Below are 17,102 nucleotides of genomic sequence, written 5' to 3'. Positions count from 1 at the left end.
CCCCAGCGGCTCTTCCCGCCAATCGAGGGAGCTGCTCGGGGCAGGCGACCGATGATGACGTAAAGGAGGGGGAGGGCGCATGCGCGCTTCCTCGGCGCTCGGGGGCTGAAGGCGCTTCGCCGTGCGTGTCTCCCCGCCGCTCCCGTGTCTCGAGTTCCTGTGGGAGCGGAAGGAGGGCTGGCTGGGGGGGCTGTGGAGCGGGGGGCGCGAGGCCAGGGGGACGAGGGCGGCGTCGCCGGAGGCGGGAGGGAAGTTCTCGGGCTCCTTCCGCGCTCAGCCTCGGCTTCCTCCGCCGCCTCCTGCCGCTCGTGAAGGGAGGCGAGAGAGCGAGAGAGGATGAACTGGCTCTTCCCGCTCTCCAAAGGGGGCAGCGGTGGCGGGGCTGCGTCGTCCTCCTCCTCCTCGGCCGGCGGAGCCGCGCTGCCAGCGGCCCTCAACAGCCTCCAGCAGCAGAAGCAGCGGCAGATCGAGTCCCTGCGCAGCGCCCATGCCGCGTGAGTGACGCACGCCCGGGGGGGAGGCGGCGAGGGGGCCGGCCTGCAGCTGCCTGCCGCCGTCCTCGGGACCCCGTCGGGGCAGCGGCGAGGTCGGCAGCCTCCTCAGGCGGCTGACGCACCTCTCCGCCTACTCGCGCTTACTGGAAACTTCTGTTTACAAGAGTCAAAATCCCGGTGGCGCTGAACTGTTGCTGACAAACGTAGATTTGGCCGGTGGGACGGCGTAGTGGAGCTCCCTGCTGCCCATCCAGTTGGAGCCCCGGAATTAAACCCGAAATGACCCAAATCAGTATAGCTCAGTTGGGCTTTAGTAATAGTAACTAAGAGGGTGGCGTCTGTGTGCAGAAGCTGATAAAGCAGAATCCAGAAGAACTAAAAGTGAAAGCAAACGCAGATGCCAAATTGGGCGTGGTGGTGATGATGGACGGTTAACACACAGAAGATGCTTGCCGTAGTACGAAACTAAAAATAAATGGGTTAGTCATCGCTGCACCTGCAACCTGGATGTAAAAGCGTATGGAGAAGTGGCATCTGTGGCAAATGAATTCACTAGCAGGCCACATTAGGGGATGGGAAGACATTAATGCTGTTTCACCAATGCTCATTTTTATCTCAGTGTGTCCCCTTCAGGACAACTAACTGCTGTCCAGGAATGTAAAGTGTCCCTAGCAGCTTTCTTTTGACAAAAAAAGCCGCTATATCTGTACCAGGTGCAGGCAGCAAATTGTCTTCAGAGGCTATTCCACATGTTGAAAATTAATTGTAGCTTGCATTACAAGTTGGTGTGACAAAACTAGGAGGAAGTGGAACATGGATCCAGCTAAAGCTAATCACTTTTAATTAGTAGGTTTCAGTCAGGGATTTAAGTTTATCCCTCCCATTGAAATCACTGGGATGTTAAAGTGCTTAACTTGACCATGTTGTTTATGTTTGTTCTGAATATGTCAGCAATGCTGTGTTGATAAATATATACATTTCTCTTAACAGTATATCTGAAATACAAAAAGACGTGGAATATAGATTGCCATTCACTGTAAAAAATGTGACAATTAATATTAACATGTGAGTACCATGTAATCTAATTATATGCCTGTTGAAATACTTGAAATACTTAGCTGTACTTTATGGATTGGGTCCAGATTTAAGCTGGATCAACTGAGCTAGCAGAAGTGGGGTTCCCTGCCCACTCCCTCCCTGATTTCCCCCTCGGCCCACTCCCTCCCTGTATCCCAGATACTTTTGCAGCAGTGCAATACTGGCATGTAGAGCGGCCAGGGTTTTTTTTACCACAGTGGCCCACCACCTCTGTAGCCTGGTGAAACAACCCATGAACAGCCCATGGTTCTAAATTCACACATAACAACAACTCATAGTTAAAACAATCCAGAGTTCGCGATCCAACAACAAACCATGGGTTTTCTTGTTGATTATTAACCCATAGTTCTGGGTTCACACGTAACAACAACCCAGGATTCAATAGCCCATATGCTGTTGTTACATATGAACCAGGTTGTTGTTACATATGAACCAGGTCTCTTCCTCATACACATCCAAGTAAACTTTAGAGAGAGTCGTTGAAACAATATTTTTTCTGTGTGTCTTACTGGGAGTTCACTGGTCAACATTCTCAGTGGCAAAGCTGTCAACATTCACGTTTACAGACATTCATACAAGTGATCATTCAGTTTTGTGAGGAACCCTTGCTTGAATAATCTCCATTTTTGAGAGCATCCATTCACAGGAGTAAATGCTTCCAAAGCTGTTACTCTACCAGCAGCAAAACTATGTCAGAACAAGTTGTTGCTTCTAGGAGATTTGAATAAAAAGCTGCCTAGTGACCTAATTTCAAAGGCCTGGTTCAGATGATGACCTAAAGCATGGTTTAGGCTAATCTTCCTGAACTTATAGGAGACTGGTTTAGGTGATCACAAATGGGCCATGGCAAGCTTTGGGTTTGCACACTTCCTTTTTCCTTCATGAATGAGAGGAGGAGTGTGAGATTGTCCACTCTAGAATTAACTGCAGTTCAACAACAACAGCGATGTTAGCTAACACACAACCCATGATCAAACCATGCTTTCAGATCCTGATTTGCTAACTTTGGTTAGAACAAATCACAGTTTCCTGAGCTTGTACATAATTGCAGCTTTTTCTCTCCTTTTCATATATGGGGGAGAAGAGCTCAAGGCTTGCTATGACTTGTTTGAGATCATCTAATCTGGGCCAAAGAGTAACTTTTCAATTGTTTGCTGATTTGCTAGCAAGGGGAGGGGGGATGAGAGTAGTCTGAGCCTGTCCAAGGGCTGTGCAGTCTTTGTCTGAATTGTAAATAGTAGAATTCAAATGGATAAGGGTGCAATGTTAATGGAGGTTTACACAGGAAAAAGTCTTACAGCTCCCAGCATTCTGCAACCAGCATGGCTGGCTGGGGAATGCTGGGAGTTGTATGACTTTTCCCTGTCTAAACATCCATAGGATTGTACCCTAAACCATGTTTTATGATTGAGTATACCAGAAGGAAAGCACACGTCCATTGGCAACTGTCCACATTTTCTAGGAAGGCAAACCTTGTGCTTTGAAGAGAACTGTGAGCTTAAAGATACTTTTATTTACATGAAAGTGATGGTAATAATCAAGTGTCTTGATGTTTACAGCTTGCTTCCTCCTCAGTTTCCTCAGGAAAAACCAATCATCAGTGTTTTCCCTCCAATAAGACATCATTTAATGGACAAACATGGAGTGTATGTGACCTGCCCATTAATAAGCAATGTATGTATGATCGTATAATTTTCTACAATAATTAAGATGGTAAAACTGCATATGTGTCTTTCAGGATACATAGGTATGAGCAATTATATTGGGTAGCAGCATTTACGTTGGCTTGCAAATTACTCAAGTTTTCAAAAGTTGCTTAACTATTGGAACATGTGTTTTGTGTAAAAAAAAAAACGTTTTCCACAATTTATTTTAACTAGAAGCCATAGCATTTTAGAGGGGTTTGCAAGAGTTAATTTAGCCTTCTCCAATTTGTTGCCCACCGGATGTTTTAGACTACAATTCTCATTAGCTCCAGGCAGCATGGCCAGTGATAGTGGGTGGTGGGAATTGTCAACCAAACTACCTGGAGAGCACCAGGTTGGGGAATGCTGATTTAGACCGGGGGGGGGGGGGGGGGGTTAAATGAAAAAAAATTATAATTACATTTTTCAGAGTTTATGGTAATTTATAGTCCTGGTATTAATCCCGAGAATCTCAGTTTACATTAGATTATGGGCACAATCCAGTCCCATGTTTTTTTTGTACACCGGGCATGATAACAGAGGCTCTCTTGTGTACAAGCAGCCCATGGGGCCCGAAGGTATATGTCATTGACCCCTGCATCCATCAGTTAGAGCAGGAGTAGGCAATGTGGTGCCCATGGCGACCATTGCACCCTGGACACATTTTTTGGTACCTGCCTGGTGCCCCACCCCTCCCACTTTAAAAAAAAAACAAACGTATCTTACCATCCACTGGGATTGCTTCAAAGCAAAGTGAGGGGCTCCAGCAGCTGCCATTGTCATTTCTCATTAAAGCGTCTGAGCTACACGGTTGACTAGCCACGCCTCCTATGGCAGCCACTTTGCGGTTGTGCCCAGGGCAGTTTCTCAGATGTGCATACTGGCCTAAAATGTTTGCCCACCCGTGACCTAGAGACAGCCCCACAAATATCTTTAATGTAAAATGGTCTGTTGCATAGCATAGAACACTTTAGGTATGTTAAACTTAATACAGGTTTTTAATCTCCTAATAGTTCACAATGCACTCAGACCTTGGAAAAATTGTTCAAAGTGTACTTGATGAGTTTTGGAAGAATCCTCCAGTTTTGGCTCCCAGCTCAACTTCATTTCCATAGTAAGTAAACAAAGGAAATAGGGCCAATAATTCCAGAGAAAATGGGGAAAGAATTTAGTTGTACATGTGTGTTTTTAAAGCTTGCTACCTTGAGAGGGTTCTACCCTTAAAGGCTCCCTCAAAATAATTTAAAATAAAGTAAAAAATAAATTTCTCTACACTTGAATTGACAGACTATCGACCTGGTTCAGGTAACTTCATAGCCTTCTTCTCTCTCTCGCCTCGCATATTTAGATTCTTTTCCTCAGTTCTTGGTTCATTATGAGAAGGATCCAACCATGTTGGGTCACTAGTGCTATTTACTTTGCGCTAGCAGAAACCTACACTTGTGCAACGTCAAAAGTGCTTGTTAGCACCATATGTCTCTTACATAACATGGAAGTCTGCTCTTTGAACAAACAGAACTCAAAAATTCCCACTTGGCATGCACAAATGATGTTACATTGGCATTGTTGGTAGATACCTTGGTACTGACAATCAAGTAACTAGAGTGAGGCTAGATCTACACTATTGCTTTATAGCGGTATTGAGGTGCACTGATAACAGTTGGGGCACATTACGCTTTCTGTATACCGCTATCATAGTGTTATTTCCTGCTTTTTATTCCACATCACCCAAAATACTGCAACAAATGTCATTGTGTGTCCTACGAGGCATAAATGCGCAAGCGGGATATAGCATTAACATGGTGGGATCATAATGGTAGGACACAAGGTGTAGATCTGGAACAAATCATTGTAAGGTATGTTCAGGATTAGTTACAACTTTGTTTCACAAGAACCTGTTCAGTAAAACCTTCTGCATAAGTTAGCAAACATTTCCTCTGGGAAAAAATGGTGAAAACACTACAAAATATTGCTGATGGTAAATTGTTTTCTCCCCTTTTCTTAGCCTTTATAGCAAACCAGCTGGAATTCCTTCCTACAGTCAGAACTTTCCGTTTCTTTCTCCATATCTGCCACAAGAAACCAATAGGTCTATAGCATCTGTGCCACTTGCAGAATCCATTTCTTCAGGTTATACTACAGACCGACCAGCTGCTCCTTTCTTTGGCATGATAAGCGATCTACCATTACCTGTTCCAACGGCAGAAACATTACCACAGGTGTGTATCTGTACTGAGTTTTATGTTTCAAGCTGTACACACATCCCATCGAAATATCAGATATTCTGGAGAAGCCTGAAGTATTGACATGAATACAAGTTAGAACATTTTGTAGAGATGATAAAGTGGTTTAGCCACTCACTTTGTATGGATTTCATAGACTTCAAAGGCAGAGAACTTTAATTTTCTCTAGATTGGCTCCATGCATGTAACAGCCACCAACTCCAATTGTATTGCCCACACGGTTATAATTCAGACAACAAAACACTGTGACGCACTGTGTCCTAATGCTGCATGTTTCTGCAGTGTTTTCAAGGCATTACTACTCTATATAACTTAAGTATATACTTTTCCCAAAGTGCTGAATGCCTGTCATTTTACAATGACATTTTACAGGTGCATGCCCCCCCCTGCTGATAGACATTGCTGCTTTTGCTTGGCTAATGGCCACACAAACAGCAATGCCATGGGGGGGTGCACCTCAAGGGGAGGGCTGATGCACCCTCTTCTACAGTGATGCTTGGGAACAATTTTTTTTCTATTTAACTCTTACAATATAATCCTATATCCAGTTACCTAGGAGTAAGCACTATTGAAGTCAATAAGCCTTACTTCTGTGTAGATGGATACAGGATTGTGCTGTTAATATTTCTACCCAAGAGATTCTGTACTGATGTTTGTCTTATCTTTTCATGTTATAGTCATACAGGAAAGAATATTCTGTTGCTTTTACAGATCTGATAGTCATGATCTATCCTAGAGAAGAAATACCATTCATTGTCTTAACATCTTCCTAAAATTTTCAGGGGAATCAAAATGGATTCAGTTACAAAATGCCTGATGTTCCTGATGCATTTCCAGAACTATCAGAACTTAGGTAAAAATATTAAAAGTACTTGTATCATTAAAAGGTATATTTGTAAGTATGAACCAGTTCCTCACATTGCTACATTTTTATTTATTTATTTAGGACATTCGTATGCTGCCCATTACACAGCTCTCTGGGCGGCCTGCAGTTAATAAGTATAAAAACAATGTACCTCCAAAATAAAGCATAAAATAATAACATGAAAAACAGCATAAATCAACAGAAAACAAAATTCACAGCAAGCTCAGAGTTAAAACGCAGATTGTAAAACCGAGTGGAATTGAGATGTGCATCCAGGAAACTGATTTTGAAGAAACTGATAACTGTAGCATTTCTTAGAAAGTATTAAGCAAAATACTTCTATTTGCAAAATGTTGGCGCATGAAAATGACCCATCGGTTATTATAATTGCAGCATTCCCCAATCTGGGGCCCTCTGGATGTGTTGGACTACAATTTTCATCATGATGAGAATTATAACCCAACATATCTGGAGGGCACCAGGTTGAAGGAGGCTGACAACTGGGCCAGATGTATGCATTTTCCTCCAGAACAGTGAATTGAAGGCATCTCTGCAGGTTGGAAAGAATAGGATTGTCAGAATGATTTTTAAAGTACAAGCAACTCAAGGCCTGGAAAGCTTTCTTATTCTAGAGGAAAATAAATAATCCCGGTATTCTAGTCCTGAGTGTTAAGGTGAAAAAGTTAATACTGGGTGCACTGCAGTTGATGCATATATCTGCTAGTGTACATGTTCCTTCATTGTTGTTTTGTGTAATCCTGTAAATTGCCATGAAGTCTGTTCTTGCCTGAGTGTAGCATGTTTTTTTGGATTATTCCAAAAGCGATTGGCATTCACCAGAAATGTGGCAGTGATTGAACTAAAGCTTCTGAAATTATATTGTATGACAAAGTGAGCATGTATGGAAGGTTTCTTGAGGCCACAATCTTATAGGGATAGTCGTCCGCTTCTGAACCCGGAGGTGGCCAACTATCCAATGCAGAGAGGGCAGAGCATGGAGGGGATCCTCTTGTCCATGCTCCGACCACCCTGCATTTGCAGCTAGACAGCCAATTTGGGCTGTCTAGCAGGGGACCTCGGAGCGGGAGGCCGCATGGCATATGAGAAGTGTCGTAACAATGTTTCTGCAGTCCCCTCCCCAACCCCAGGAACACCCCTTTTTCATCTGCTCTGCACTGCGGTTGCAAGCATGGAGAAGAGGAAGAATTGTGCTGCCTATGAGGTGGCAAGGAAGGGGGTGGGGAGAGCAGTTTCTGAGAACCAGTCTTGGAGCCCTGGCTCTGAGCTTAGTTCCCAGAAACCGAAAAATCCTATGGCCGTCTAGACACTGTCTAGCAGCCATAGGATTGCTCTCTGAGTAAGGCAAGGACTAGCGGGAAATACAGTGGATAAAGAAGTATTTGGAAATAAGTACAGTGGAAATTCTAAGTATTTGACAATTGTGTCAGCATTAATATTTAAAATGTGTAGCTAATCTTATATAGTGGAGTTCTCCGTTGCAAAATATTATTTTTTGTTCCTTCTGAAATTCAGCATATCACAGCTCACAGACATGAATGAACAAGAAGACATACTGCTGGAACAGTTTGTTAATCTGCCCCAGTTGAAGCAAGTCATTAACGATAAAGATGATTTAGTGAAAAGTATTGAAGTACTAGCAAGTAAGACTTTAAAATATTTGTCATTGGAATAATGGTGTCAGAGTAAACAGTAACCTTCTAAAACTGAACAGTGGGTTTACTTTGCAGAAAAAAATTTATTATTGGAACCGATCTTGGAGATGAAAAGACAAGCAGTGCTGGATAAAGTGAGTGAGGAAAATTATTTTTGGGGGTTTGGGAGAAAGTACTTGGGTCTGCTTGCTAAAACTTTTTCCCCCCCTAGTATGAACAGCTTACTCAGTTGAAGGCAACATTTGAAAAGAAGATGCAGAGGCAGCATGAACTTAGTGAGGTAAGCTTTGCTTCTCTTGCATAGCACAAAGAACCCATTCTACATCTCGGGACTCTGCAACTTCATTCCTGCATTCTGCTGTAAATAACAGTTCTATTTACTATAAGTAAGGCCTCAATATAGCCACAATGCAGTAATTATTATTATTTGTCCTATATCTCAACATTTTAAAAAATTCCCAGGGTGATTTTACTGTATTAAATCAGAATACAATCAATTTTTAAAAAATCAAAACTTGCTCTGCCTCTTTTTTCTTTTTCTTTTTTTGCAATTAGAATATTATTGTCACCAAACATATCTCAGTTACACACCCTCTGTTTTCTTAGAGTTGTAGTGCAAGTGCCCTGCAGGCAAGACTGAAAGTAGCTGCTCATGAAGCTGAAGAAGAGTCTGACACGATTGCAGAACACTTTCTGGAAGGGAAGACTGAAATAGATGACTTCCTTAGTAGCTTCATGGAGAAAAGGACAGTATGTAAAATTCTCTTAAACTATTAAATACCTGTTTTAAACATCTTAAACTTTACAATAAGCATATGTAGAGCAGTAAATTTTCTGGAAATTTTAAAGCCATGGAATATAATTGATTTTTCTCAGGTGGGGCAGCATCATTTAACTTCTCTGCACTCTTTACAAATCTAAAGTCACTTTGTTACTTTAGGAACATAAAATGTATTATGTACAACTTGGCTTGAACATAAGGTTATCAATAACACTAAAAACTTTCAAAAGTAAACTTGGTAAATTTGTATCTGTTATTCAAATGAACCATACTTCTAAATGTAATACACCAAACATGATAATGTTATGAGCAAAGGAAGTTATACATCTTGAATACAGATGGAGAAGAACTCCTAGCGAGTGCAATTGAATTCTGGTATGTGCCTATGGTAACGTATATTCAGGGGCAGTGAGGGTGGCAAAAAAACATTACCTTGCAGCCTCTATTGAATCTTCTGTCTGCCACCCAGCAGAGTTTTTCAGAGTCATCCGGGGGCTATTACATGCTGGCCCTAAGGACACTGTAGATCCCTGTGAGGCCCACTGTAATGCATTTGCTAGGCACTTCAAGGATAAGATCTCTTACATCTGCCAGGACTCCAGTGTTATAGCAGGTGAATCTGGTGAGGTATCCAGAGCACAGCCTTGCCCTGTTCTCCTGGATGAGTTTCAGTTGGTACAGCTCGAGGACATTGACAAAGTGCTTGGACAGGTTCGTGCAACCCCTTCTGTACTGGATCCTTGCCCCTTTTGGCTGATAAAAACTGTCAGGGAAGGAACAGCTGGCTGGGCCAAGGAGGTGATTAATGCCTCTTTGCAAGAGGGGGTGGTCCCAGGCCCCCTCAAAGAGGCAGTAGTGAGACCGCTCCTAAAGAAATCCTCCCTGGACCCAGAAAATCTTAGTAATTTTAGTCCAGTGGTAAATGTTCCTTTCCTGGACAAGGTTCTTGAGCAGGTGGTTGCCAACCAGCTCCAGACAGTCTTGAATGAGACCAATTATCTAGATCCATTTCAGTCGGGGTTCAGACCAGGTTTCGCCACGGAAAAAGCCTTGGTCGCCCTGTATGATTACCTATGTCAGGAGAGAGACAGGAGAGTGTGACCTTGTTGATTCTGTTTGATCTCTCAGCGGCTTTTGATACCATCAACCATGGTATCCTTTTGGAAGGATTGTCTGAGCTGGGAGTGGGAGGCACTGCATTGCAGTGGTTTTGCTCCTACTTGGATGGTCAGCTCTAGAAGGTGGTGCTTGGGGAATATTGCTTGGCCCCATAGATTCTCCAGTATGGAGTGCCTTAGGGGCCAGTTCTGTCCCCCCTGCTATTTAACATCTACATGAAACTGTTGAGTGCGGTCATCTGGAGTTTTGGGGCACGTTGTCATCAGTATGCTGATGACACGCAGCTCTATTTCTCCTTTTCATCTTCAGGTGAGGCTGTGGATATGCTCAGTCAGTGCCTGGCTGTGACAATGGACTGGATGAGGGCTAATAAACGGAAACTCAATCCAGACAAGACTGAGATGCTGTTTGTTGGGTGGTTCTTCTGACCAGATGGAGGGTGCTCAACCTGTTCTGGATGGCATTGCACTCCCCCTGAAGGAGCAGGTTCGTTGCTTGGGGGTTCTCCTTGAGCCATCTTTGTCACTTGAGGCTCAGGTGGCCTCAGTGGCACAGAGTGCCTTCTACCAGCTTCAGTTGGTGGCCCAGCTACGCCCCTATCTGGACAGGGATAACCTGGCTTCAGCTGTCTATGCTCTGGTAATCTCCAAGTTAGATTACTGAAATGCACTCTATGTGGGGCTGCCTTTGAAGACGGTTCGGAAACTGCAGCTCATGCAAAATGGAGTAGCCAGTTTGCTAATGGGGACTAGAAGGTCCAAACATATAAGACCGACTCTGGCCTGCTTGCAGTGGCTGCCTGTATGTTTCCAAGCCCAATTCAAAGTGCTGGTTTTAACCTATAAAGCCTTACACGACCACAATACCTGACAGAGTGCCTCTCCTGACACGAACCTACCCATATACTACGCTCAACATCTAAGGCCCTCCTCCGGCTGCCTGCACTGAGGGAAGCTTGAAAGACTGCAACGAGGGAGAGGGCCTTTTCAGTGGTGGCCCCCAAATTATGGAATGATCTCCCCAACAATGCCTGCCTGGTGCCAACATTGTTATCTTTTCGGTGCCAGGTTAAGACCTTTCTCTTCTCCCAGGCATTTGACAGTATATGATAAGTGTTTAATTGATCCTGGAATGTCTTATGGCTATTGTTTGTTTTTGAGATTGTTTGTTTGAAGTTGTTTTAGATATGTTTCTTTTGTGTATATTGTCTGTTCAAGTGTTTTTTTTATGTAAATGGTTTTTAATCTCTATATTGTATTTTTTAATGTTTCTAATCTTTGTAAACTGCCCAGAGAGCTCCAGCTATTGGGCAGTATAGAAATGTTAATAATAATAATAAATTTTAGGTTCCTATTTTATGTTTGACCAGAGGGATCCTCCGGAAGTAATTCCTGAAACATCTGAATCATTCTAGAATCAGAAGATGCTGGAACAGCTGGAGGCAGAGGAAGACTAGTGTATAGAATCTCTTCTTTGTGAGGAATTGGTTGGGGTGGAGTTTAGGGAAATCCAGCGTGAAAGGAAAGCTACTGAGTTATTATGTTAATGACATTGATTTCAGTGCATAAAAACTTCCAATGCGCTTAATTCTCCCATAGAAATCAGTATATTTAAAAGTTCTTACTTTTAGCCAATCACGCCAAAGGTGACATGTCAACTAGAAACTCATGGGTGAGGGTGAGCAACATACAGTGGTTAGGGATCTGTAAGGCTATGGTACCTATTTAAAATACTTTCTGAAAGTATGGCCCATAATCAAAGCCAAAAGCTAGTTTCTGTAATTTGATTTGTTTTCCTGTTTGTTTTCACAGTGACATTTTGTTAACAAAATGTGTTTCAAGATGAAATGCATGTTGATAAGTGGCCTACAAAGCTAAACACACAGTGTGGAGTAGGGATGGGGAACCTCTGACTAGCAGGCCTAATCCATACACTGTATAGAATATATGGGTAAAGAGCAGTGCTAACTAGTTGTTGTTTTTTAGGTTTGCCATTGTAGAAGAGCCAAAGAGGAAAAGCTTCAACAGGCAATAACAATGCGCAGCCAATTTCATGCTCCATTATAGGTATGTTCCGTGCACTGGGCAGACACCAGAGTTGCCCTGTAATGCCACATATCCAACAGGCAGGGCTGGCTCACACAACCAGTGTCTACAAATTCTCCATGTTTGCTGGGACAGCATGAGCCCACATACAAATGTACATGCATATATCCTGAGACATACATTGCCTAATTCTACAGTGACGGGGACATACACATGGTCCCAAAGCACAACCAAATAAACATTAAGGTAATGATTTTGTAAGCAGGGCCTTAAATACGTTCACATTGCTCCATGTGAAAGCAGCGTTTAATATTTTATCAAGCTAATCTAATTGGAAACTCTTAAGTTGTTCTAAGCCACCTTAAAAACACTGGTTGTACCATCCACTGCATTCTAAATCTGTGCTTAGATTGATTTAGCTTGTATGCCAGCATTAAAAGAACAAATGGGACCCTTACTTGGATATAGTCCCTATGTCGATCTGAGATGGATGTGGTTGAGTCATTGCATATGAACCACATGTACAAAGCATGCAGCCTAAGTAAAACTGTTACTCATAAGCTTTTGGGGGGCACATGTGGCAGGGAACATAGAAAGCCAAAAGAATGTAAACTATTAATAGCAAAGTGCCAGCAGAACAGGATTGGTGGGAGGTGACTTCCCCCACTCCTCCTTTCCCCAGCAGCCCCCTGACCCACCCAGAAAGCCTCTCCTGAGTCAAGGAACCCTCCTGAATAGAGTGGGCTGTGGTGTGGGGGGACTAAGAGGGATCACCATAAATAGGGCAGAGGCACCTTCCATGAGTGGGAGAACTCAGAGGCTCTCTAAGCAGGGAATGGGGTAGCAAGGTTGCCTTCCACAAACCCCTTCCAGCAGTGGAAGGGTCCAAGCCTTTCTTGATACAAGCTATGATATGAACAAGCCCTAGGAGTTTCCAGTAATATTAAATGTGGTTTTGCTTTATAATGGTATTTGATTCTAGCTTTTCATCTGGGATAGAGGAAGTACAAGGCAGCCGGAAGGCAAAAGGAAGTACATTCATTTTCTGCCCTGGGTTAATTTGAAACTACTGCATTTGTAAAGCTAGGTTTGTGTACAATGAGAAACTTGACTAACTGTAATTATGTTTGTGTTCACAGGTTTTTACAGTTAACTAGAATTTCTAAGGCGAGTGAATGCATCCAGTAAAGCACATTTTCATAGGTCTATGATTTTGCAAATGAGCATTTCACCATGGTTGTATTTATAGAAAAACTGTGTACAGAGCTGGGATGATTTTTGGTACAAATTAGAATGTCTTTCTATTCTTTACCACCCCTCAACCTTGTACTGCAATTTTTGCACTAATAGTTCCTGTCTTTATTGATAATCCTTATATTTAAGTTCCTGCTGCTATCTCCACCTACTTTATAGATTAAATATCTAAACATGTAATTTTGACTAGATTTTTAAATTTTATACAACATAATTCATAACTTTTGTATTAAACGCTGGCTGGTTTGGTTTGGAAGAGGGTGTAGAAATGTTGGTTACTTACAAGTAAGCTGCAAATTGTGAGGCAAGTTGCATCAGTTAAGCCCTCTTCACAAGAAAGTATCAGAATTCCATGTCTTGAAATCAGGTTTTCAACCACTTTTTATGTTGACAAATGGTACACTATGTATCAGAATCCAATAGTGATGGCTGGAAAACTTAAAAGGCTGGGAGGCTTAAGCACTGCCTTATAGCCCATTGGGGAGAAGGAAATCACCTACATCTGGGATTATGTCTTCCTTCTAGGGCAGGGGTTAGGCAACTTGTGGCTCTCCAAATGTTTTGGCCTACAACTCCCATCAGCCCTAGCCACAATAGCCATTGGGGAGGGATGATGGGAGTTGTAGGCCAAAATCTCTAAAGGACCACAAGTTCCCCACCCCTGCTCTAGGGGAAGAGTTGGATGTTACACCTTATATTGTCTCCTGTATTCATGGCCCTGCTGTTCACTACATTAGGGAATACGCAGCCCATGCCACAGAAGAATGCACAGCTATGTCTGAAACGGTAAAAGGGGTCGTTTCTGTCACACCAAATTCTTGCTTCTTTCCCTCCCAACTTCTAGTTCCATACGAGAAGGGCAAGAAGTTAAAAGATGCAGGAGGTACAAGAGTGCAGGCAAAACTTTCAAGGATCCCACTGGTCTTATACTTGTCCTGCTTCATCACCTCTGCTCTGTTTTGCACTTGGGCTTGTGTATAAGCAAGGAATTAAGGGGTTCCATCCTTCAGGTATAATATAAATACATGCAGGGCAAGGCTGGGAAGAGTAGAGCTTTTCCTTCATCTTTGGCTCAACATGGGTCAAAAATCAATATGCTGAGCAAGGTTATCCATACATTTGTTCTATATTACATTGGTAGAATCTTGTAAAAGAACAGAGCAGTTCTAACTTGGTCTCCTTCAGAGCAGAAATTCAGGATATGATACTTCACTAAAAGTAAAACTAAAGATTTTTGTTGTCACATAAAAACATTTTAGGTTACCTTCATGGTGCTGTAGAATGATGTCATCACTTTTGCAAGGAACTCAAAATTACTTCATTGACATTCTTGAACCCCATTTACACCCACATAACTAGACAAATCTGTAAATGGCAATTCAACAGATAACCAATTCCAAGTGCATACATTTTTCTGCCCCCCGTGCCCCCAACCTCTGTTACTACCTTTGTTATGGACTAAACTTCCTTTTCCTGGATGGCTGTACGGGCTTTCTGAAACGTTTCTGTATTGATACTTGCATTTGCAAAGCAGAACTTCAGATTCCACAAGTGGAAAAAATAGCTGTGGAGTTCAGCTTTACAATACTTTGGAGACAATTTTTCATAATATTGAGTCTTGAACTGGAAATAAATAAGTTTGGTGGAATAAATACTGTTGCTACATGTGTCATTTAGACTGGGTTAACAACTCTATTGCTTGTGATTGTCTTCAGGAATCCTGGTTTCTCTTCCTCAACCCCTGCTTCTTTCCTGGCAACAGTTTTTAAGAGCATCTGGAAATATACCAACTTCATTTCTTGGTGGTGCTTTGTAATGTATATCTAACCACACATCTCCATCACTCTTTGGTGCTAGTTTCCCATGCATAAACAAAATAACGTAGTCCAGTTCAAGGCTGTGCAGATTTACCAATCATAATTTTCGAGCCCTAGCCACTTGAAAGTTTACCCAGAAGAGCTCTTAGAAGCTACTAGTGAAACCCAGTGCTCCCATAATATGATCCTGAGATCCCATAGAGCAAAAGGAGTCCATTCCACATGGGCTGGGGAACAGTGCATTCTCATTCCCAAGAACTTACTCCCTGTAGTGGGGAATTGCAGTGATTAATGCCAACAGAAATGAAGCCACTGACAAAAGCAGAGGTATAAACATAGGAAGCTCAGGTTTGCGGAAGTACAAAAACCACTTTTTTTAAAAGCCTAGGATGGCAAACCCACTCAGCCCAAGAAACAGCCTAGTGTTGGCTGCTTAGTAGCCATGAAATGCTGAATGTTAGTTTTAAAGTAAACTGGGAAAACAGGTTAAGGGAAGGATGGAATGCATAGCTTGGAAGGAATGGATGGCTAAAACTGAACAGGAGCAGTTTGGTTAGGAGGGAGAGTACTCTGTTAACATTTTGTTGCAGCTCCCACTTGTAATATACTATTTTTAATCTTGAACTATTTGTCTTGGAAGAAGTCTTTCTTGCCTCCTGGAAGAAGGCAGACGCTATATTAAAATCATCTGATGCTATTGAACATCTGCTTAATATTCTTTCCACCTTCTCTTATTTTTGTTAAATTGATTAAACTCTGTTCATTAATTCTTTTCAAGGCTGATCAGTTGGAAACTTGTACACACAGGAGCTTTAGATAGTACACCAAGATTCTACACAGAGTTTTCTTGATGCACAAAGGAATGCTACTCGCCCCTCGTGATTGGGGGCAGTAGTTCATATAAAGCTGTTTCTAGTTTGTTGAGGTAGTATACTTAAGGGAACTGACTACTGTGATATGCAAGGAAGTGATCTGGTCAGCATCACACCTAATTTCCCTTGACTTCCTACAATGTGCAGAGTTGGACCTGAAGTGGCACTAAATAGTACTGTAACTAAGAGTGGACAACTTGGACACTTGCCCAGCCACAAAAAGGGTGAGGTAAGATGACACTGGCGTGCTGCTTAGTATCAGTGTTCCAGAAAAATGTCTTAGAAACTAAGCCTGGCCTGGGTGCAAAAACTCCCAATTACAGGTTTGTTCCAAGTTTCACATTTCTCAATACTGATGAGTCAATGGATTTTTAAGGGTGCAATCCTATGCGTGTTTAGACAGAAAAGGCCTACAACTCCCAGAAGTTAAGTTTACTACCCAATGGAGGGGGAGGGGTGAGCTAGATTCCTCCTTGCCTACTAAAGAGCTGACTGGGAGATTTTTAACTTGATAGGGCTCTCCGTGCAGTTCTTGCTGCCCTGTGTACACCACTTTGGATTGCGATGCTAGACAACTGAAAATTTCACTAATGTGCTTGACTTGTCTACATTTATAACTAATATGAACAACAGAGTAATACTTTTGCATCCCATATATTTATTATTTAACCTTCATATTTAATGCAGCATTAATACAATCTAATACCAACTATAACATCTAAATCAAAGAACTTGGAACTCCAAGCAAAACCACCAGGAGTTGATCAGTAAAGCTGCATGTATTTTCCAGATTTCAAATTTCTAGAAGTACAGACGAAGTATAATAATATAGTATACAATGTTATATTTGTATCAATAGGATGGCCAGATTTTATCCTTCCATCATCTCTTCATACTTTACATAGAATTCATTTCCACTACATTGTGCTCCCATTCTTCTAGGTTTTCATCTCATTTTTTCCTGTTCAGGAAATCATTTCAGAATGTATGTTGATATTTTGGGTTGGTTGTGCTCAAGTCCTCTGCTACGATTCACTGGCTTGCTTGGGCAAGTCATCTTGGGCAAGTGCAGTAAACGTGTAAGGAGGAAGAGTGCTCTAGCCTGACCCCCCACACACACGTTTGCCTTGGGCATTCTGACTGTCCTTGGGCCTAG

At 42.3% G+C, this 17,102-nt stretch overlaps 1 protein-coding gene across 8 annotated transcripts; it reads left to right on the top strand.

Moving 5' to 3' along the window:
- Positions 1–83: 83 nt before the first annotated feature.
- VPS37A (VPS37A subunit of ESCRT-I) lies at positions 84–14,907 on the top strand. Of its 8 annotated transcripts, none has more exons than XR_014792152.1 (13): positions 84–494; positions 1,485–1,559; positions 3,152–3,266; positions 4,291–4,391; positions 5,283–5,496; positions 6,303–6,373; positions 7,919–8,046; positions 8,134–8,192; positions 8,270–8,338; positions 8,665–8,808; positions 11,944–12,024; positions 13,143–13,801; positions 13,878–14,907. XR_014792152.1 is itself a non-coding variant. In XM_084856672.1 (13 exons), the coding sequence occupies exons 1-11, from the start codon at positions 337–339 to the stop codon at positions 12,022–12,024; spliced, it is 1,215 nt and encodes a 404-aa protein (XP_084712798.1). In that variant the 5' UTR covers positions 84–336; the 3' UTR covers positions 13,143–13,170; positions 14,102–14,907. The 8 variants fall into 8 exon arrangements, 6 of the variants coding, with proteins under 6 accessions (XP_084712798.1, XP_084712801.1, XP_084712797.1 ...); XR_014792153.1 differs by having other exon boundaries at positions 13,143–13,815; positions 13,884–14,907; XM_084856672.1 differs by having other exon boundaries at positions 13,143–13,170; positions 14,102–14,907.
- Positions 14,908–17,102: the final 2,195 nt, after the last annotated feature.

Source organism: Heloderma suspectum, chromosome 5 (assembly GCF_057233095.1).
Source record: "Heloderma suspectum isolate Gila_16-S chromosome 5, 16-S_ref, whole genome shotgun sequence".
NCBI classification, from domain to species: domain Eukaryota; kingdom Metazoa; phylum Chordata; class Lepidosauria; order Squamata; family Helodermatidae; genus Heloderma; species Heloderma suspectum.
This window is presented reverse-complemented; position numbering and strand designations above follow the sequence as displayed.

Excerpts from the sequence above, each read along its gene's own strand:
- VPS37A (XM_084856672.1), top strand. The coding sequence starts at position 337 with ATGAACTGGCTCTTCCCGCTCTCCAAAGGGGGCAGCGGTGGCGGGGCT. Across the intron at positions 3,267-4,290 it reads CCTGCCCATTAATAAGCAAT|TTCACAATGCACTCAGACCT; the intron begins GTATGTATGATC and ends ATCTCCTAATAG. Across the intron at positions 8,339-8,664 it reads GGCAGCATGAACTTAGTGAG|AGTTGTAGTGCAAGTGCCCT; the intron begins GTAAGCTTTGCT and ends CTGTTTTCTTAG.